The sequence below is a fragment of the Notothenia rossii genome, assembly GCF_949606895.1.
Source record: "Notothenia rossii genome assembly, chromosome: 2".
Classification (NCBI taxonomy): domain Eukaryota; kingdom Metazoa; phylum Chordata; class Actinopteri; order Perciformes; family Nototheniidae; genus Notothenia; species Notothenia rossii.
The window spans coordinates 5,020,845-5,043,403 of record NC_136904.1 but is presented as its reverse complement, the minus strand read 5'-3'; the positions used below and the strand labels follow the sequence as shown (position 1 = coordinate 5,043,403).

Below are 22,559 nucleotides of genomic sequence, written 5' to 3'. Positions count from 1 at the left end.
GAATCCAAAAGTTTTTATTTTTATATAATTTAAATCTTTTTATAATGGGACACAGGGTTCGGTCCGGAGTTTGAGAAGCCCTGCTATAAAGTGACTACAGTTGAGCACAGCAACACGACTTCAACGTCACGCAAACTTAAGATCCATATTCAAAAATACAGATTCTAAATGGTCCGAGTTTGAAGCGTTTGTTTGAACAGTCTGCAGGAAGCAGGTACTTGCTTTCAAGCAGAACATGCCAAACAGACTTAGAGGAGTGTTTACGTGTTCGGCTTAATGACGTACGGCCTCGATAACTTCTGTAGTCCTATTCAGCCACTTGGTAACAACCATCTTTTTTCAGACACGTCAACTCTTCAGGAATCACCAGTGGGGTCACTGCCGATGGATTTAATGTCGTGGAACAAAATGTGATCCGTCTCTTAAATGTGTCTCAACCACAGACCTGATTTCCAGCTATTTTCCTAAATCCTATGGAGAAAGTCTGTTGACTCAGAGACGAGGGAACAGGAAGTGGTAAAATGCTAACTCACTTCCGAGTTTTAGGACTCGTCACTGCACCGCTCTATTAACAACAAAGATAATCCCCAGGAGAAAAAAGTCACCACTGCGAGCCTCAAAATATGAAGAGCTGCGGAGCCGGCTGCTGTTTGGGAACACACAGTCTCCAGCTTTAACAAAAGAGTCAAGGTCTTTCTGCATCATCAGCTATTACCTGTTAGACTTCCTCTAATGCTGCAGCAAACACGGCGTAATTACAAGGCTGACAGCGTGCATTTCCTCCATCATCATCATCATCATCATTAAATGAGGGGTTTGAGGCACAATCCTCTGGTAATTTAGAGACTCCTCTCATTTGCAGCTAAACACTGATTTCTGACTGAAGGCCTCGAGCAGACACACAGAGAAACGTCTGAAACACTGTCATTAACTACGTTGAAATGTATTTAATATGCACCATTATTTTCTCTTTGTCATATACTGTATATGTATTTATATATATACATGCAGGGGTGCACATAACTGGTACGCAGGTAGGAATGATAGTCCTGCACAATGGGGGCTAATCGCCAAAACTCCATTACATCCACTTGTGTATTCCTGGCAATAAATATGTATTCTTACATCAAAACCGTGTCTCCTGATTGAAGTATGACTAAATAAAGAACCTTGACCTTGAACCTTGACCTTGAACCTTGACCTTGAACCTTGATTGAAGTAGTGTTAGTAGTGTTGTGCATTGAGTAAAGTACATCTTCTTTTAATCTAAAAATGTAAATATGTATTGATCTGTAGTGAATATGTTCCTATCTTATTCTGAAATGTAATTCGTATTTCTTTTTCTTTGGAGACCAGAAAAAAGGCAGGTTGCTATTTACACTCAGTTGTAGATAAAGGATCTGTAGTGCTGATAGAAAATGAAACTGGATAAACAGGAAGGCTCTCCAAAAGGAATAAATAACCACCAGGAAGGAAATATTAAAAAGCCTTTATTGTAGAGGCTAAATCATTAAAAACCCGACATGTTGTAACCACTCCGGGTCTTTATCAAAAGACACGTCTAGCCCCGACAAAGATCTGCAGTGGATGAAAACCGGTGACTTTTTATTGACTATATAAGAACGCTTTTTAAGGTTCCTCTCCTTGTGTTGCCTGGATCTAGTTCCTGTTTCTCCAGTTTCTTCTTCCTTTATCCACAGTTTAGTAAACACAACAAGCAGCTCTCTCTCTCTCTCTAACCGGCCAGAACTACTTGATTTCTTGCAAATGAATATAAGCTATTGAGTGGATTTTGTCAAATGTTGAACCCCATCCCTGTTTTCTAGGTCTCAGGCTCGAAAATGACATTTCCAGAAGAAATGACCATATCTTCCCTTCTAAAAGGGGAAAATAGAAAAGTCAGAATCAATATAGATGTTTTTATTTTAAAGAAAATTCAGATTGAACATAGTAAAAACTGTAAATTATAGTGTCCGTCCAAAGATTATTTTTTACTTATAGTGAAAACTAACCTTGGATGATGGTAAGGTAGACTAAAAGCTTTAGGAATCCAAAGTACAATATATAATAAGTACCCTGTATCAAGATTGATGCAAAACAAGTGACATTTGACCTTTTGAGAGAGATTTAGAAAAAAAAACTCCACCTCGGAGGTGATTTGGGTGGAAATGGGCGTTTTTGCCGTTTCTCTGGAACCCATTGGTCGATTTTGGTGATTGACATCTCTTTTTAACCGTTAGAGCCAATAGAATCGAAGGGGGATTTCCACATACACACGCACGTTAACAAAAAAAAGTGGGGGCTTCGCGCATACAGTTTTGGCCAGAGCGAACCTATCTCCCGCTCTGACATCTGGAAATGGAAAAGCAGGTTTATTGCTCATGGATTATCAGAAATCATTTCAAAGGGACACAGACACACATTGGATTAACCTATGGATTAACTTCAGCAGCGTTTTTATAGTTTTAATGCCATTGAAGACCACTTTTGAACAGACAACGACAAAGGTGAGCCATTTTGCCGTTTTAGCTACCTAGCGCCACATCTTTTGATGTCTGTTTTTGTTTATAAAGTCGCGAGTTCTTATCATGAAGTGATAATGTAGGTATCGATCGATTCTGTGTCATCTCACGATCAGATCGATGGGTTGGACGTGCAGCTACGATAAGTAATAAGGGTGTTATGAGTGAGTTTCTGTGAAGTAATGCGTTAGCATTTGTGTGCTCGTGGCTAATTTAGAGGCTCAGCGCTAGCTTTGTGGGTTTAAAAAAAAAAAAAAAAAAGATGATCAGTTAGCTGAGTTTCTTCCCGTTACGTGGATATAAAACATTCATAGGTTATTAAATATTAAGAAGCCCTCAGACGCTGTTTCCTGCAGGTGATGCGTTTTTCCGCCCGGGGGGGGGGGGGGGGGGGTGGGGTTCAACAGGTTAAACAAAGTGTAGACCAAAACGTAGCAAGGTATTTTAAGTGATAATGTGAATCAGACACACCTTTGGGGAAAAACTGAACAGGTGTATGTCCACTTTTCACACTTTGACTTTCATTAACTAAGTTCAAATTCATTCAGTCCACAGCTGCATATTACATTACAGGTCACTTGTTAGACGCTTTTATCCAAAGAGACTCACATACTCAATACTGTGGACAATCCCCACAGGAGCACTTTGGGGTGAAGTGTCTCAGGGACACAACGACATGCTGACTGCAGTGGGGTTCGAACCTGTGCTCCCCTGATCCCAACACCAACGCACAATGCACTGCACCACACGCCGCATATAAATCATTCTCTAGCGTTCTCTAAAGGACTACAAAGATTAGACATCATTATAGTTCGATGGTTTAGTTCTCATTTAGTTTTACATTTTATTTGTAAATATTACAGTGATTTATAATATGTTCTCAATGGTTTGTTAATAAAATGTCAGAAAACAGTGAAAAGTGTCTTCCAGCTTCTCACACTCCAACGTGATGTCTTCAAATGTTGTGCTTCATCATTTTAAACCCAAAGATTTAAATTGAAATCTTCATTATCCCACCTCCTCATCAATCCAGATCTTCATCAAACCTCCTCTTCATCCCTTCTACTTATCAAAACAAGATCTTCATCATCATTACCAATATCTAGACCCCGGGAGTTTCCTATTATTCTCACAGCTGCATTTCCCCCTTAAGATATCAGGATCCGGGTCTAATAATCTTGAAGCACTTGAAATGTATTTGTGTTTATCTTACATGTTACAAAACCAGCATCTAGCCTGATGAAATACATCTTTGGGAACATGGAGTACTTAGGGTTGTGTTAGTTTTGGGGTATTTGGTGAGAGTTAGGCGTTGTTTAGCTTGTAAATGTTTCTTTAGAGTACGTGAACTCTCCTCTTGTCTAGGGCGGCTCGATTATGGCAAAAATCATAATCTTGATTATTTTAGTCAATAATTGATATCACGATTATTAAAAACGATTATCCATTTACCAAAAACATTTTGAACAACAGTTGATTACCCTGAACTTTAATTATAATTCAACTGAAAAACCAATAATAAAAAAATAAAAAGTATAACAAAAAAAAAATAATGGTAATAATACAAAAATAATCGTTTTATTTCGATTACGTTGTTTTCGTAATCGTTGCAAGCCATAATCGTAATTGCGATTAAAATATGATTAATTGAGCAGCCCTACTCATTAGGGATGTCCCGATCACCTTTTTTTACTCCCGATCCGATTCCGATCATTTGATTTTGACAATTTGCTGATACCGATTTTTCCGGATCCGATCTTTATGCAATGCATTAAGAGATATTCTATCCAACATGGATATAGCTTCTTTCTTTCACAGCAGCATTGGATCAGTTCAGTTGTGCAGCATTGGATCAAAACAAAATAAAGCTTATCAGTACTCGTTAGCTTACTGCTACAATTAGACACTGCGCCCACTCTGTTGCCAGATTTGAGAGAAATAAGCAACCAGGTCTATGAAAACAAGCCCCGAAGAAGCAACACATACATGATGTTGTGTCATTTGAAACCAAACCTAAGGCCTCAGGATGACTTTAAGACTTGAACATGGGCATTTTTGTTTTGTAACATTTAATTAAAAAAAATTATAATAATAATAAAAAAAATTAAAAAATACGATCCCCGATTTTTTTGTCCCGATTCCGATCTTTTGAAAATCACGTGATCGGCTCCGATCCCCGATCACGTGATCGGATCGGGACATCTCTACTACTCATGTCTAGTTTTAAGATAAGATAAGATAATACCGACCTTTATTAATCCCTGTGGGGAAATTCAGTAGTTTAACAGCAACTTCTGTTAGTAGAGATATCGTAAATACTTTCTGTTGAGTGTCTGGACCCCTTTTAAAGCTTCAGATACCTTATTAGGATGAGCCATTTCACAGATCTCCATTCTGTCTGATGACTTCTGAATAAATGATTGGATTTGAAAAGGATGATGGATAGGATGTGTTCCTCGATGCCACTTCTGAGCCATGAGTGTGTTACAAAATGGGAAACCAGAGGGCGGCCATGTTTATTCGCCTCGTCCTTTGAACGTTTTTAACTGGGTGGGATCAGGCGAGTGTAAATGAATTAGTAGGCTTCTGTTTCCCTTCACATGTGTGCAGATCCTCCCACTGCCATCAAACAGGAGGAGAAAATAGACCCCTAAAGATCTGCTTCCACACACTTTATAATGCTCTTATCTTTCTTAATGGTATTTATCCGAGTTATATAGCATGGACAGTTCAAGCTTTGCAATATTGAAACTTAAAGGCTTCATTAGTCGGATGCACACGGTTACGGAGCAGTTTTAAGCGTTGCTACATGCAATAAACATGAAAAAGACGGAGAAATAGTGCAAGTGAGATGCTGGAATAAGAAATAACACACGTAAAAATAAGAGAAAACTGAATTTAAATTAAAAAAGTGTACAGTGGGATAAAAATACAGCTTGTTGTAAATATGTATAAATATGTGAACTATAGACATACATGTGTACTGTGAATACAATACATGATATAATAAATCCTTATAAATACATTTGTATCATTCCTGGAGATGTGTTAGCAAATGATTCATGCAGAGCAATAACTTTTTACCCCCAAACTGCTAATATATTATTTAATGTTTGATTTTATTACCACAAAGAGTGACTCTACACCACGTGGGTTTTTTTACAAACATGCCCGAGGGATATATCAACTCATAACCAGTTCAGCTCGTAATATCAATTATTTAATTTACTAATAATATTCTTTGTCATAGCGAATGTTGTTAAGCTAAGTGCTTTTTTATTTCCTTTTTTTCATATATTAAAGAATAATATTTGTTCTTGCCATTAACGTCTTATGGAAGAAGTAATCAGATATATTACTTGAGTAGAAGTACTCAGATCTTGTAAAAGTAGAAGTACTCAGATCTTGTTCTTGAGTAAAAGTAGAAGTACTCAGATCTTGTTCTTGAGTAAAAGTAGAAGTACTCAGAACTTGTACTTGAGTAAAAGTAGAAGTACTCAGATCTTGTACTTGAGTAAAAGTAGAAGTACTCAGATCTTGTACTTGAGTAAAAGTAGAAGTACTCAGAACTTGTACTTGAGTAAAAGTAGAAGTACTCAGATCTTGTACTTGAGTAAAAGTAGAAGTACCAAAGTGTAGGAATACTCTGTAAAAGTCTTGGATTCAAAATGTTCCTCAAGTAAAAGTAGAAAAGTATTCTCATCAAAATATAGTTAAAGTAGCGACAGTAAAAGTAGTCTTTGTGCAGATTGGTCCATTTCAGAATAATATATATGATATGTTTTATAATGATTGATCATGAAAGTGTTCTCAAAGCTGGTAAAGGAGCAGCTAGTTTGAATGACTTTGTATACTGCAGGGTAGCTGGTGAATTTACTCCAGGTGGAACTAAAGTCTGATTTAACACTTGATTATATTTCACATCATTCATCCACATCTGACTAAAGGTATTAAATACATGTAGTGGAGTAAAAGTACACCATTTACCTCTGAACTGTAGTTGAGTAGAATTACACAGTAGCATAAATGGAAATACTCAAATACGTAAATGTTTGAACTTAAGTGCAGTACTTAGTTACATTACACCACTGAACACATTGAATAAAGCGTTTATGTTAAACTGTAGCTTCTGTTGGGTGGTGTCATTTTACATTTCTATGGGACAACAGAAACGTGAGAAGAGGCTCTGAATGAGGATGTCATCATGGCTCCCAAAGCAACAGGTTAAAACCCAGCGTCCAGCAGCCATTATAACCTCTTCTCCCGGTGTTAAAACACCTTAAAAACACCCCAAACACCGCGAGAGTACAGTCATATCTCACTGCAATAAAAATACTTGTCTTACCTTTGATCTCAGAGAAGTGAAGCAGCTTTTGGTCGCATATTAATATTCCTCCGGGACGATGGACCGGCAGTTTTTAAGTCCTTTAAAAATTACTTTTAACTGTAAAATAAAAAAGTATGAGCGACGGAGGGTCTCACACCTGCAGGAACATGAGCTTTGAGAGCACTTTCCTCCAGTTTCTCACAGTTTCTTCTCTCAGTTGTTAGTGTTTCCCAGGACAACTCCGGGGGAGGAGTCTGGGCTATTATAAGCCCTGTTTGCACTGGGTGTCTTTAAGAATGCTTTTTTTTAAAAACTAAATAAAGCACTTTTTCAGGTGTAAAACAGCCCTTAATGATCCAGGCTGCTATTTCTTGTAAATGCATTAACAACTTAAGCAAAGGTTCATCATTGGGACTGTTTTGGATGAGTCTCGTGGTCGCTGTTTTGTGGCATCATGAAGCTAGCTACATTCTTACATCATCCTGTGTGTGTAGGATTTTCAAAATAAAAGACACGTTTTACACGGATATAAAATATGGGTTTTAAAACTTTATATTTATGGCTTCAGGACTTATGAAGTAGTATTCTTTTATTTATTTTTTTATATTTTACTCCTTGAAGCTTTGAAATTGAGTCAAGTCAAGACCCACCTTTTTAGTTTGGCTTTCAACTGAATTATATTTTTACTCCTTTATTTTGTATTTATTTATTTCATATTAATTTATTTTCTAGGTTTGGAATTGGGCCTAAATGTCCTTGACCACAACATAAAAACACGTTTGGATAGCATAGAATAGTGTGTGCGTGCGTGCACGTGTGTGCGTGTGTGTGTGTGTGTGTGTGTGTGTGTGTGTGTGTGTGTGTGTGTGTGTGTGTGTGTGTGTGTGTGTGTGTGTGTGTGTGTGTGTGTGTGTGTGTGTGTGTGTGTGTGTGTGTGTGTGTGTGTGTGCTACAAACAGTGACATGACCCCAATACACAGTAAACCCAGATTTGCCGAGTAGACCTCCCACCGTCTGCTCTTTTATTTTGAAGGCGAAGCTACAAACGGTACAAAAACGCTTTTTCTGCAAACTGCTGAAACTTTACAAACATCATACCTTGGCTTCTGTTATCAATAAATACAAATACAGCACAATTTATTAAAGATGTAATGCATACAATGTTATATTTGAGTTGTTGTTTAACACACTTTGTACCTTGTATTTAGCAATATAACAGTTACCATTAGCTGTGAGTTTTCTCCAGCACTGTAACTGCTACTTGCTAATCTGAAATAGCCACCAAAGGTCAGAACATTTTAAACGAAATAAAATCTAAATATTTGAGACTATATGAATACAAATGATTTACTTGTAAGGTCTTTGAATTAGATAGATAGATAGATAGATAGATAGATAGATAGATAGATAGATAGATAGATAGATAGATAGATAGATAGATAGATAGATAGATAGATAGATAGATAGATAGATAGATAGATAGATAGATGGATGGATGGATGGATGGATAGATAGATAGATAGATAGATAGATAGATAGATAGATAGATAGATAGATAGATAGATAGATGGATAAATAGATGGATAGATAGAGAGGGATGGATGGATGGAGAGAGAGAGAGAGAGAATTAAAAATAGTATATCAAATATAAACAACATAACTAATTTTGGATTATTAAAATGTTCTTTAAAAATGCTAAAATACTGCAGTATCATAAAGGCTTACACAACAGGATATACATACTTTATATACATATGATAGTATATATAATATGTAATAATTTCACACTGAATTTCCATCTTTCTTTCATTGTTTGTAGTCCTTTCTCTCTTCCTGTTCCTCGGGTTGTCTCCTTTGTGGTCCATGTTCAGGACCGATATACCCAGCTGTCATTAGAGTGTGAATCACAAACACTTGGTTTGAAACTGGTGTAAGCATCATGTTGTTTGTGGAGGTTTCTTTGCTGTCTCATGGTGACTGCAGACAGCTAATCACCTTTCACCGTTCATGCTCAACTCTGACTGCTTTTTGCACATCTTTGCACACATGTCCTCCACTTTAACATATAATACACTGTAGTTTTCCATAGATATACTAACTTTCCTAAGTCCTCCTTTAGTTGTTTAGCTGTTAAGGTTATTTGTATAGTTGCATTTAAATCTGGTGTAAATACTTGTCTTTAGCATGCTTTTTTAATGCTAAATTGTTTCTTAAAAATGCTTATTTTTTATTATCCTTATACATTTCTTATTTTACCTACTATGCAACTTATTTTTTTTAGATAGTTTATGTTTGCACAACCAGATAGCAAAGCAAATTCCTTGTATGTGTACCTGGCAACAGACTTGATTCTGATTCTGATTCAGGCACCGGGGAAACTCTCCTGCGGTGTGATCCGCCCTCTGCTGGTTCTGAAGAACTTCTGCATTACAGGAACATGAATGGATCTGAGGACGAGGTTTTTAAATAAAGGAATTTAAACTCTCTGGCAATTAGAAAACTCAATCTTATCTAGCACACATTGCTACTGCCCTACACATTTCTCATCAACACATAATATATTCCTGCATTTATCTATTTGTAAATATTGAAGAAGCAAAAACTCTGACATGTAAATCCACTTTCTGTCTGTTTTTAAACACTGGGATTTTATCTGCATGTATTTATTGCACGTATGTATGCAAGGTATATGTGTACATATTTCTTCTTGTGTTGTGTTCCAAAGCTGTTACCGTTCATGGTGTTCGCGGGTACATTTTGACCCATGATTTATCTTAGCCCAAAACACTCAAAAGAATGACAATCATCCAATATTGTTTTAACTAAATCATAACTAACTTATTATGCATTCATAACCGTACAATCCTGATGTAATGTAATGTTATGGCCCCAAAACACATTACACTACATATTGCACACGTGCATGTTTGTGTTCAGGTTCAAGTGTTAAAATTAAAATAACCATTAAGTTACAATTTGACCCCGAGTCATCTAAAACAATTCTGCCTGAACACCAAATTATACACTTTTTTTTAGAGACCTTCAGACTTGGCTAAAATGGTCAAAATCAGTTTTGTAGTGTTTATATAGCTGTGATGGAGGATATCATGAAGCCTTGTTCCGATAAAAAAAACTAGAGCGTAGTTATTATATAGTTTTAACTTGAAACGGACACAACATAAGGGTTACGTGTATGGATACATATGTGCACTTTTGTTTTATTTTATGACTTGTTATGACAGGATTGCTTTTTAAGTGATGTTGTACCTCTACAATGACAATAAAGGAACTCAATTCAATTCAATTGAGGCATTTGGCGATGGTGCTGCAAGGGAGGCAACGAGTTATGGGTTACTATGAGGCCGTTTCTGGACTCAAATATTCTTGGCTGTCCGTAGTGTCAACTATGGAGGACGAAGGCGAAACATCATAACAATTATTAAATAAATACAAATGTAAATAAATGAAATGTAAATAAATGAAGTAAATGTATGCATGAATAAATACAAAATAAGTTAAATGCCGAACTGATGCATGGTGGAAAGGAAAAAGGACAAATGCTTTTGCACTAAAATGCTCTTCTGGATGTGTGTCTATCAGTTTAGTTGCCAAAAGGTACAGACATTTGTATCCAGTATCATTATAAAAGCAAACTCAAGCAAAACAACTCATGCAGTAGAACGGTTTCCTTATATCCAGAGATGTGTCCCTGTCTGTTTAGCATTCAATTTCCTCTAGTCCGCTGCAGTCCATTAGCGTGAAAGGTTTTCAAATCAACCCTGCATGGAAATGAATTGTGCAAAGACCTTGTGTGTTTGTTGTGCACACACCTGTGTATAAAGGGTGCAGTGTTTGGAATAACCTTACTTTTCACTAGGTTTCTGTGCATTATTGTGAATGAATGAAAAGCAGAGCGCAGCTGAGAAGGACATTCATTCCCTGGCTTTAGTGAGCAAATAAAAGTATGTTTTCTATAATAAAGGACAGAATCAAAAGGATCCATTATAGCTTGCAGATCAAGTACAAAGATAACACATGGGATAACGATCTGTTTCAAATCCTTCCCTTCCCAAGACTCATCTGACTGGCGTCTTTAGAGTTAATGAAACAGAGATTGTATTATGTGGTTATGAAAAGAAAAAACGTTCATGTGAGCCTACACTTCAAATCATTTCTATAATAGAGTCAGAGTGGTCCCCGGGGTATGAAAATATTAGGTTTTTAAAAATTAAACAGTGGGAGTCTTGATAACTGCACATAATAAAATACGTATTTCAGTGATGGCTGTGAGAGTGTGAGAGCAGACTGACCTATCACAGCCAGGCACATCATTCTGAGTGCACTTTCCCAACACAGAGTCCATGCTTTTGTTCCTCTCAGCATTGCTTATCTGCTTGTCTGGGTCATAACTGTGACAAAAGCATTACTGATAGACCACACCGTTATCTGCTGACACTTACAATAAATGCCTGTTGCCAGAAATAATAAATAAAACAATAAATATCCTGTTTGTCACTGTCTTCAGCTTCAAAGACATTGAAGCACCATTATGTTGTATTCCGGATTAATCTGGATATAACGCCCCTACAGATTCAGAGGAATTCACTCTTACACCGCTATCCTACAGAATAGACTACAGCTAATGCAACAAATAGGCTTGTGCTAAAGAGCATCAAGAGGCGCTTTCACACCGGAGATCTTTTCCCCGTACTTTTCACGTTTATTTTCGATAGTTCCTGGAATTTTGGGTTCACACCAAAAAGAGTACTTAGTTCCGAGAACTTTTACCCCCCTTTTCATTCCCTGCTAGAGAGGTGGGACTATCCTGGGGGGAAAGTACCAATTTCGGATTGGCTGGGCGGATTGCAAACCATGCCCAGTAAAACTCTGAAAAGCTTTTGAAGCCGCCATTGCATTTGCTGGCATTAGCATTATTAGCATTAGCATTAGCCCCGCGCACCAACGGAGAGAGACTAACTTATGGCAACACAAAAGAAAACATGGGAGCGGTGGAGTGATGAGGAGGTATCGGCGTTCTGGCGATTTCTCCCAGCAGCTTCTACTGAAGCCAGTCCCCAACTCCAGGGACTTCCGGCCGGGGACTCCGGGTGGCAGTATACGCCGTGAAGTTGTTTGCGGCCTGCCAGTAAACCCAAAGCAGAAGAAGAAGAAGTGACGTCAGCGGCTCATTTGAGTAATCTTCCCTCAGGGAATTTATTCCGGTGTGAACGCGATCGGCTCTTAGTTCCATGGGGGAACTAAGAGCTGGGAAGTACGGCAAAGTACTTGGTGTAAACGGGGTCTAGTAGACCAGCCGGAGGATATCGGAAGGAAACTTGAAAACATATTCTCCATAAAATATATTACAGTTTCAACAAGATCAACTAATAGCTGTAGAGCTTTTTGCATTTCTTAAGCACAGATTGCAAGATCCAACCATCAAAGTCACATAGTTTAAGAACAAACATGGCATCAAAATACATTTTCAACTATTTTTTTTTCAAATTATAACATAATGTTGCTTCAAGCCTGATGCGTAACATAAATCAACGTTTGACTTCTGAAATGTCTGCAAACTTGAGGAACAGCTGTGCTAGTGTTTGGATAAATGATAGGGAGCTTAAAAATTGGACACATATCTAAACTTGAGTTGATCTTTTTCCTTCAGAGAAAGGTATTGTGATTTTCACCACCAGTATTCAGCTCCTGCAGCAGCTCAGTTACAAAGACATACTGTGCTGCAAACTATATTGCTGTCAAAAGATCTACTTTGGGTACTTTCTGTATCTGGCACCTCATCAAACTTGTGCACACAATTTTAGAAACATGGGGTTCCCATCACTGTATGTGAAATTGAACCACATAAAGGTTGTTTTGATGGCCCAGCAGGCAGCCAGGCCTTCATCCAGGCTTTCTCGTCTCTCCTCCACCTGCAACCAGTCGAGGGTTAGATAAATAGCAGGTGGTATTGAAAGGAGTACCCATTCACCGCCATGCTGAGCCGCACTTAGACACATTATTGCAGTCTGGAGGGGGAGTGGAGACGTGGTGGGAATGTGGAATCAGGGCTGTGTGCAGACTGCCAGGACATGAGCGAGAAGGGGAGACAAGCGTGACACAAAGAAGTACATAGCTGCCTTTGTGCTGCAGTAAAAAGGAGGTTTTGTAAGTTTGAGGACTTGGTTGGAAGAGGATGGAACAGATAGCGCTGAAAAAAATCCAGCCAGAGTAAACACTTGGATGTAGAGACAAATACACACTGAGAAAGGAGAGGCATATCATTTGGCTGAAGGGCCTTCAGAGTGCTGCACATTCAGTGGGAAGCTTCTTACACATGCTTGGAGTAGTTTGAACTTCGAAACCCAAACTAATGTAACGTTTGACAAAAAACCTGCAAGCTGAATAACAGCCAGTCTTCAATAGCAACGGCCCAAAACATTTCCATCAGGAGAAACATGCAGCATCTTCTGAAACGATGCAAATGTGAAAACTAAAATATGCCAAAACACATGAAGAAACATCTTCAACAACTTTAACAACACATGCAACATTTAGAAAACATTACAAAATTGATGAAACATGTGCAGCGTTTACTAAAAGTGCTGCATAAACCAAACGCTGGGGACTCACACAGTAAAAAAAGAAATGTGGCGCACACAGCTGGGAGACCAGGGGACACTAAAGAGTGATGCACGCAGCTGGGAGACCAGGGGACACTAAAGAGTGACGCACACAGCTGGGAGACCAGGGGACACTAAAGAGTGATGCACACAGCTGGGAGACCAGGGGACACTAAAGAGTGATGCACACAGCTGGGAGACCAGGGGACACTAAAGAGCGATGCACACAGCTGGGAGACGAGGGGACACTAAAGAGTGATGCACACAGCTGGGAGACCAGGGTTTTTTCTCAATCTCGAGTAAAGCTGCTCCAGAGCCACTATTTCAAGCATACCACGTCATCGAGTCCTGCCGAAGGACTGTTCCAATGTCCAGCATACTTGGAATTCTACCGAGGCCGGCGTACTCCGTAGCGAGAAATTTCGAGGCTGCACATGTGTAGACTCTGCGGTCTTAAAATCCCCATAATGCTTTGCGCAAGGACCAATTTCCAAATCTTTGGCGGAAATCGTGCTCCATTTAAGGCGGGGCCTCGCATATGACGCACACCTGTCAGCCTGTTCCACCATTCTCCGTTTTCCGAGGCTAGGAAGGATTCTTGCCTTGCTTCTGAAGGACCTGACTCGGAGGGACATGTGCTACCAAGGAAGCGTCCTCGACATTGAGAAACACCTTATGGTACACTAAAAAGTGACGCACACAGCTGGAGGCCAGGGGACACTAAAGATTGACGCACACAGCTGGAGGCCAGGGGACACTAAAGAGTTACTCACACAGCTGGAGGCCAGGGGACACTAAAGAGTGACGCACACAGCTGGAGGCCAGGGGACACTAAAGAGTTACTCACACAGCTGGAGGCCAGGGGACACTAAAGAGTGACGCACACAGCTGGAGGCCAGGGGACACTAAAGAGTGACGCACACAGCTGGAGAACAGGAGACACTAAAAAGTGACGCACACAGCTGGGACGGAGCGCTTGGTGACGTTCAGGATTATAAAGCTGAACAACTGTATCTGTTGCAGAGTTAGTCTGTCTCATAAAAGTAAGTGTTTGTCAGTATATCTGAAATGACTAGGTTAGCTACGTTAGCTAGCTAGCTTACAGTAGATCTGCAGTAACATCAGAAGGAGTCATGTGATCACATTATTAAAATAAGACCATCAAACATTTTAGGTGAGTTTCCAACAACGGAGACAGTTGTTCAGCTTTATCATCCTGAACGTCACCAAGGGCTCCGGTCCCAGCTGTGTGCGTCACTCTTTAGTGTCCCCTGGTCTCCCAGCTGTGTGCGTCACTTTTTAACGTCCCCATGTCTCCCAGCTGTGTGCGTCACTCTTTAGTGTCCCCTGGTCTCCCAGCTGTGTGCGTCACTTTTTAGTGTCCCCTGGTCTCCCAGCTGTGTGCGTCACTTTTAGTGTCCCCTGTTCTCCCAGCTGTGTGCGTCACTCTTTTGTGTCCCCTGGTCTCCCAGCTGCGGTCGTCACTTTTTAGTGGCCCCTGGTCTCCCAGCTGTGTGCGCCACTCTTTAGTGTCCCCTGGTCTCCCAGATGTGTGCGTCACTCTTTAGTGTCCCCATGGTCTCCGTTGTGTTTTGAGCTTCTTGCAGAGTTTTGTATTTGCAGCGTTTGGTTTCTGCAGCTTTTAGTAAATGCTGCGTATGTTTCCTCAAGATGGTGAAGATGTTTCTCCATTTTCATGGGTCTTGGCACGTTTGTCTATTTGAGACTTGTAAAGCTCAAGAAGAATCTCTCCGTGTAAATATTTGACTTGTTAAAACAAAACCAAAAAGATTCCCTCACTGTTATGCTTTAAAGTTTCTCATCATCGTCATTTCGGGTTTAGTTGACACAGTATAAAAAGTTCTGACGGCGTAAAGACCAAAATAAAATCTGGAAGCGTCCTCTGGGTTAAAGCTGTCTGTTTTCCCTCACTCAGCTGCCACCCACCATTTGTTTTTCGCTGGAATTTCTACATGCTAAACCCCGAGGAAAAACAATTCTCAGGGCATTTCACACATGTTACTGTCGGCTTTAAATTGACTCTGGATGTGTGATGTTCTAGCAGCCGTGTTTTTTACCCTCTTCTCAGCTGGTGAGAAAGTGTCAGAGCATCGGAAAGGCATCTCAGGATTATCTTGATGTGTGGTGTAATTGCACAGATAACAGAACACCAGTCGTGTTGCTGCCATTCAGCAGATTGGATTGGGAAATATCCAACAATGCCGTCCAACCAAACCAATGTGTGTGTGCTCCTTATTAAAGGTTAATCTTATTTTACTCTTTGTTTTTTAAATTCTTACAACAAATAATGTTAGAAAAGCATCAAACCAGGTATAGATCGATCCTACTATCAACAGTCCCCGTGAAAAAACAAAGCTCACTGCTCTGCCAATGAGCTCCAATGTTGTCCAATAACTATTAAAATCACGTTATTGTTGCATTGGGGAATTTTTTTTATAGCTATAACTATTTTGAGGCATTCCCACATTCTGCTGGAGCCAGTAATAACCAGAGCTCTTTATTATTCTGCTGCTGAAAATAGGTTGAAGCAAAAACACAGTGTACACAGAATAGTATTTGTTTATAACTAAAGTGCCCAGTTTTTAATGATGAGATTTGTTGACAATGTAAAAACTATTTTGAAGATACGTAAAAAGAAGGAAAAGAAATAGAAACAGTGCAAACACACAAAACAAGGACAAGTACACCAAAGAAAATAGTCAACAACAATTGAATATACTTGATTGTCTTCACTGGTCTTAGGTTTCTATTCAATTGCTGTCCATTTTGCTTTGGACTGTAGCACCTCTCGTGAAATATTTATAAACCATGAGTTCCTGGGATCAAAATATGGTCCTTTGGGAGGTTTTACATAAGGGTGATTTTAAATAAAGTATATTTAACCATGCCGGTTGATCAAGTTTGATAGTCCTATTCCAATAGGATCCCATAGAGAATGCAGGTCATTTTTGACCCACTTATGGAAGCTTGGGGTAGTAATACAAAAACTACAATTTCTTAAAATGTAAATTTTTAATTTGAATGGCGTGATATCCAAATCATGTTTTTTGAGGAATAGCAGGAATATGAAATGATAAAAAAATGTAATTACAAAGATACTTCAAGAAAACCACCTCACCGGGTCCAAAAAGACCCACTTATGCATCTAAGGGTAACACGAGTAAAAACATTCTAGAGACAGACAGAGAAAAACAAGTAGGAGAATTTTCACTGTCAATGGTCAGAATTCAGATGTTTATGATATAAATATGTATTTATTTTATAATTAACATCCCCAACGAATAACCCCAGTACCTGTCATGTCCACCAGAGGTCAGTGTGTGTGCTGCTGCTCGTCTCGAAATCCATATGATCCCATCAACTGGGATTTACTGTAACCCACCACCATACAAATCACTGTCACAGAGTGTGTGTGTGTGTGTGTGTGTGTGTGTGTGTGTGTGTGTGTGTGTGTGTGTGTGTGTGTGTGTGTGTGTGTGTGTGTGTGTGTGTGTGTGTGTGTGTGTGTGTGTGTGTGTGTGTGTGTGTGTGTGTGTGTGTGTGTGTGTGTGTGTGTGTGGTCCACCAATCATTCCGGAGAGTTAAATAACTTGTTCAGACCTAAGATGATGAAATAAATGACTTTCAACACAGGATGTATGTTTTGGAGTTCCTGCACATTTGTACGTTTGCTTATTATACCGTGTGTGTGTGTGTGTGTGTGTGTGTGTGTGTGTGTGTGTGTGTGTGTGTGTGTGTGTGTGTGTGTGTGTTTAGGTCAACGTTTAAATGCACTGCACGTTTGTGTGTCATGAAGTCCTGCTGGATGCACGCCAGGTCAGGTGACTTTAAGCTGGGGTGGCGTTCCCAATCAAAGGAGAGGGATTTGGGGTGTTGGGAGCCACGCTGCTGTGTGTGTGTGTGTGTGTGTGTGTGTGTGTGTGTGTGTGTGTGTGTGTGTGTGTGTGTGTGTGTGTCACCTCCACATCCCACCTCCACTCAGCAAAGCCCCGCAGATTAACTCCTCAGATCTCTCTCTGTAATTAGGAGTAAACAGGAGGGAAGCCTCAGAGAGGAAACTCAAAAGCGCCCACAGTCGGGGGGGATAAACAAAGAGGGGCTGATTTATTGTTGCTGCAAGTGTAATCTCTGTGAATATTTCTATACAACCTGCAGAGCTTTTGTCCAGTGGGTTACATAGAGGTTTCATATGGAGAAAATAAAGTGAATTATATAAGACATGAACAACATTTCTCTATTTAAAAGCTTCAACCATGTTCTCTTCCATAACTGATTCTTATTCATCAAAATTATCAATATTAACTTGCTTCGATTGTTATAATTATTGTGTCTGTACAAGAGACAATATTTATTTGTATTTAGTATTTATTTAGTATTTATTCTGTATTTATTCTGTATTTATTTTGTATTTATTCTGTATTTATTCTGTATTTATTTGTATTTATTCTGTATTTATTCTGTATTTATTTTGTATTTTGTATTTATTTTGTATTTATTCTGTATTTATTCTGTATTTATTCTGTATTTATTTTGTATTTTGTATTTATTTTGTATTTATTCTGTATTTATTTTGTATTTATTTTGTATTTATTCTGTATTTATTCTGTATTTATTTGTATTTATTCTGTATTTATTCTGTATTTATTTGTATTTATTCTGTATTTATTTTGTATTTATTCTGTATTTATTCTGTATTTATTTGTATTTATTCTGTATTTATTCTGTATTTATTTGTATTTATTCTGTATTTATTCTGTATTTATTTTGTATTTTGTATTTATTTTGTATTTATTCTGTATTTATTCTGTATTTATTTTGTATTTATTTTGTATTTATTCTGTATTTATTCTGTATTTATTCTGTATTTATTTTGTATTTATTTTATATTTCTTATTGGTTTTTTGGTATGTCTTTAATTAATTTTCCTTTTAAATAAAAAAATGTTGTGTTTATTTTGTATTTCTTATTTATTTACATTTTTTTGTTTATTCTTTAGTATATTTCTTTTTGTGTGGGTGTTGTAGTACTTTGTAGACCCTGATATTTAAAACGTTTTTTAAAGTGTTTTTTATTTGATATTTTTACTTTATTTGATTTTTATTTTACTTTATTCGTACTTTTACTGCTGTTCTGTTAATTTGTGTTTTGCAATGAATGGATAACAACGTTGCTGTATTGTGATGAAACCTGCACAGCTATTGCAATTGAAAATATTATATACTGTACATACATTTCTGTAGATTAACATCTTGTTGTACTCTTATTTGTATTCTTATATTTATTACATTTTTGCTTCTCTTTTACACCTTAATTTGTTGGCATGCACCATTATTATTATCATTATTACTTTAATTTATTTTTCTTGATTTTCTTGATTTTTGATTTTATTCATCTGTGTGAATCTTTGCTCTCCTGTTTTTTCACGCTTACCCTCTTGCTGCTTTCTACAACTGAATTTACCCTCGGGGATTAATAAAGGTTTATCTTATCTTATATACCAAAGCAAATTCCTTGTATGTTGTATTCCATGTATTCTTATTGTAGACAATTTTATTTTATATTAGTCTACTTAAATTAAATCAGAGCATACATTTTGCGGGTGTGGCATATATGGATTATATTTCACATTATGAATCCATTCAGATGAGGGGGTAATTCTTCCACCTTGTAGGATTTTTTAAACACTTTCAGACAAAGAGAGAGAGAAGAAAGGAATCAAAACTTCCAGGATGTTTCCAGGACTTGCCTTTTAGCCTGAGATGCAAAAACATCCACCCTAAAAAATGTAACACCGTCTCAATTAGAGCCCAGTCAGCACAGGAATAACAGCAACACACAGTTTGTAGCGTAGCATTCATTTACACAGTAGGGCTTTGGTTCCTGTGTTTCTCCTCTGCTTGTTATTTCAAAGTTATTGCATGAAAAATATGAGGCACAATAAAGAAAAGTGAAGTGAAACATGAGCAGGTGAAATCCTGAGGGGCTTCTGATTCAGAAACATCAGAGAGAACAAACAACAGCAACATTTATCAAGAGTTCACGAGAGGACTCTTTAAAGTAGAGACACTACATACTGATATACACCTGAACATCAGCAGGAGAGGACTCTTTAAAGTAGAGACACTACATACTGATACACACCTGAACATCAGCATGAGAGGACTCTTTAAAGTAGAGACACTACATACTGATATACACCTCAATATCAGCAGGAGAGGACTCTTTAAAGTAGAGACACTACATACTGATATACACCTGAACATCAGCAGGAGAGGACTCTTTAAAGTAGAGACACTACATACTGATATACACCTGAACATCAGCAGGAGAGGACTCTTTAAAGTAGAGACAATACATACTGATATACACCTGAACATCAGCAGGAGAGGACTCTTTAAAGTAGACACTACATACTGATACACACCTGAACGTCAGCAGGAGAGGACTCTTTAAAGTAGAGACACTACATACTGATATACACCTGAACATCAGCAGGAGAGGACTCTTTAAAGTAGAGACACTACATACTGATATACACCTGAACATCAGCAGGAGAGGACTCTTGAAAGTAGAGACACTAAATACTGAAAATAAGAATGATAAGAGCACTTTAATCAATATCTTGCCAGATTTTATATGAAACCAAACGTCCAAAAACACTTAATAAAATAACTAGATCAAAAGTAATCGTATACATAAATCTATTCCAGTAGACAAACATGAAGGGGTCTCCAACATATTGATATACTGAGTAGTGTTTTGGTGATATACTCCCGCTTATACATCCAGCACAATGTCGTACACAAAAGAGTATACTGATATACACCTGAACGTGAGCCTGATAGGGCCCCTTTAATATGAGCACTTGAGTCAAAAAGTTGTATATATATTTATCGAGTCTAAAGTTACCAAATATCCACAGTTTAGACACGTCAGACCAGTAAAACAGGGACACACAGGGCTGGGTGTATCACTTTTTCCCAGAATCCTCTTGCTGGAAGCTGTATGCATGAGACCTCTCTGTGATCCATCAGCTGTAATCCCAAAGTGTGCAGAGGACGTAAGAGGAAGGGCAGCGGGGGAAATCATTGTTAGCATCAAAACACCAACGTCCCCTCACATCAAGGCCTGATTGCACACTTTACAACCCATATTTTTGGGCTTGGATTGAGGATTACCTCTTGCATATAGTGTCAAAATAACTATAATTTCAGGGGAAGACTCGGGGTAGAGGAATGTGAGAATTAGATAAGGGATATTACCAAATACCTGGAACAAACTTCCAGAAACCTGCAGGTCCGCTGTTACTCTGATTACTTTTAAATCCAGTCTGAAGACTTTTTTTTTTGCCGCTGCTTTTAATTGAACTATTCATATCTTACACTGTAACTTTTATTCGTGTACCTGTGTCATTCATGTTTTATTATCTTTGCTTTCTAATGTTTATAATCTGTTTTATGCTCTTAATGTCATTTTTGTAAAGCACTTTGAATTGCCTTGTGTTGAAATGTGCTGTATAAATAAATGTGCCTTGCCTTGCATTGCATGAGGGTGTTAAACCCAACCGCAGCGTGTGATTGGTTGACGGTCCGTCTGGATGGATGGGTAATGGCGGTTAGAGGGCGGGGCTTGGAGGAGGGGTTAAATAGAAACTGGTGAAGAGTGTGGGGGCTAAATTTAGCCAATGGCTCTGCTGGGGTGGAGCTAATCCTCTTTGCACTCGAATTATCTGGCCTTCGGATTAGAGGGCTTTGCCTCTATGCAAGACATCTACTCTCTATAATGATGTCCCATAATGGGCCGTACCATTTGCCCTCGTGGGGGTGGATGAGGTGCCAGACTGGACACTGCAATGAATAAAGGACTCCTTATATGGGCCAAAGTTTGTCAGTATTTGCTCTAAAATGGCCTCTCCATTTGTGGTGGTTTCCATACATGTAATGTGATGTAGAGAGCGTGCATTTGTGACAGATGGCACATAAGTAGCAAATCATATTGATAGTAAAATGAGAACCTGGTGAGTTAGAGAAGTATACAGAGAAGATATAAATGTGTATTAAGTACTGCTGCATATTACATAACCATTTTGTCCTATTATCTCATTCTGGGCAGGCAAGTGGAGACATGGTGTCCAATCTGGGGATCGAAAATTGAATCTGTAAATTATTTGTAATGCTTTAAAACAGGGGAATAACCCTCTTGGTAACAATATGCAAAAAGTGCATGGATCACAAGACAACAACGTTTTAAAGCAGTGCTACAAAAGATGCATTATCTAAATAGTTTGAATAAAAACGGCCCCTTCAATGCAATAAATACACTGAACAAAAATATAAATGCAACACTTTTGTTTTTGCTCCCATTTTTCATGAGATGAACTCAAAGATCTAAAACATTTTCTAGATACACAAAATAACCATTTCTCTCAAATATTGTTCACAAATCTGAAAAAATGTGTGATAGTGAGCACTTCTCCTTTGCCGAGATAATCCATCCCACCTCACAGGTGTGGCATATCAAGATGCTGATTAGACAGCATGATTATTGCGCAGGTGTGCCTTAGGCTGGCCACAATAAAAGGTCACTCTGAAACGTGCAGTTTTGCTTTATTGGGGGGGTCTGGGGGGGTCCGAAAACCAGTCAGTATCTGGTGTGAGGGTTACGGTTAGGGTTAGGGTTAGGGTTAGGGTTAGGGTTAGGGTAATGTTGTGAATCGAGTGGCCTGTGTTCATCGTCCAACATACGCCTGCCCATACCATAACCCCACCACCACCATGGGCCACTCGATTAGTAGAAAGTACAGGTATTTGAGTTCAACATGTAAGAAGTCAAAGTAAAAAGTTGTCAGAAAAATAAGTAGTGGAGTAAAGTACTGATACCAGAAACATGTACTTAAGAACAGTAACGAAGTATTTGTACTCCACTACTTCCCACCTCTCTATATTCCTGTATGTAAACCACAGGAATGATGAGTGTTGCCGGAGAGCTGAGATGATCCATCTCCACACAGACTCATCCATTATCCCCTCTGCACTCACCCAACAAAACAAAAACCACCGGGCCGTCCTT

The 22,559-nt window shown here is 38.5% G+C and overlaps 1 protein-coding gene across 1 annotated transcript in view; it reads right to left on the bottom strand.

The window, feature by feature from the left end:
* The window catches only part of LOC307027956 (uncharacterized protein), a gene marked incomplete at its 5' end in the record, with an annotated part of 181,547 nt that extends 160,640 nt beyond the window's left edge, over positions 1-20,907 (bottom strand). The window contains 1 exon segment of the mRNA XM_079662650.1: positions 20,895-20,907. Coding sequence (XP_079518776.1) covers positions 20,895-20,907 — 13 coding nt within the window.
* Positions 20,908-22,559: the final 1,652 nt, after the last annotated feature.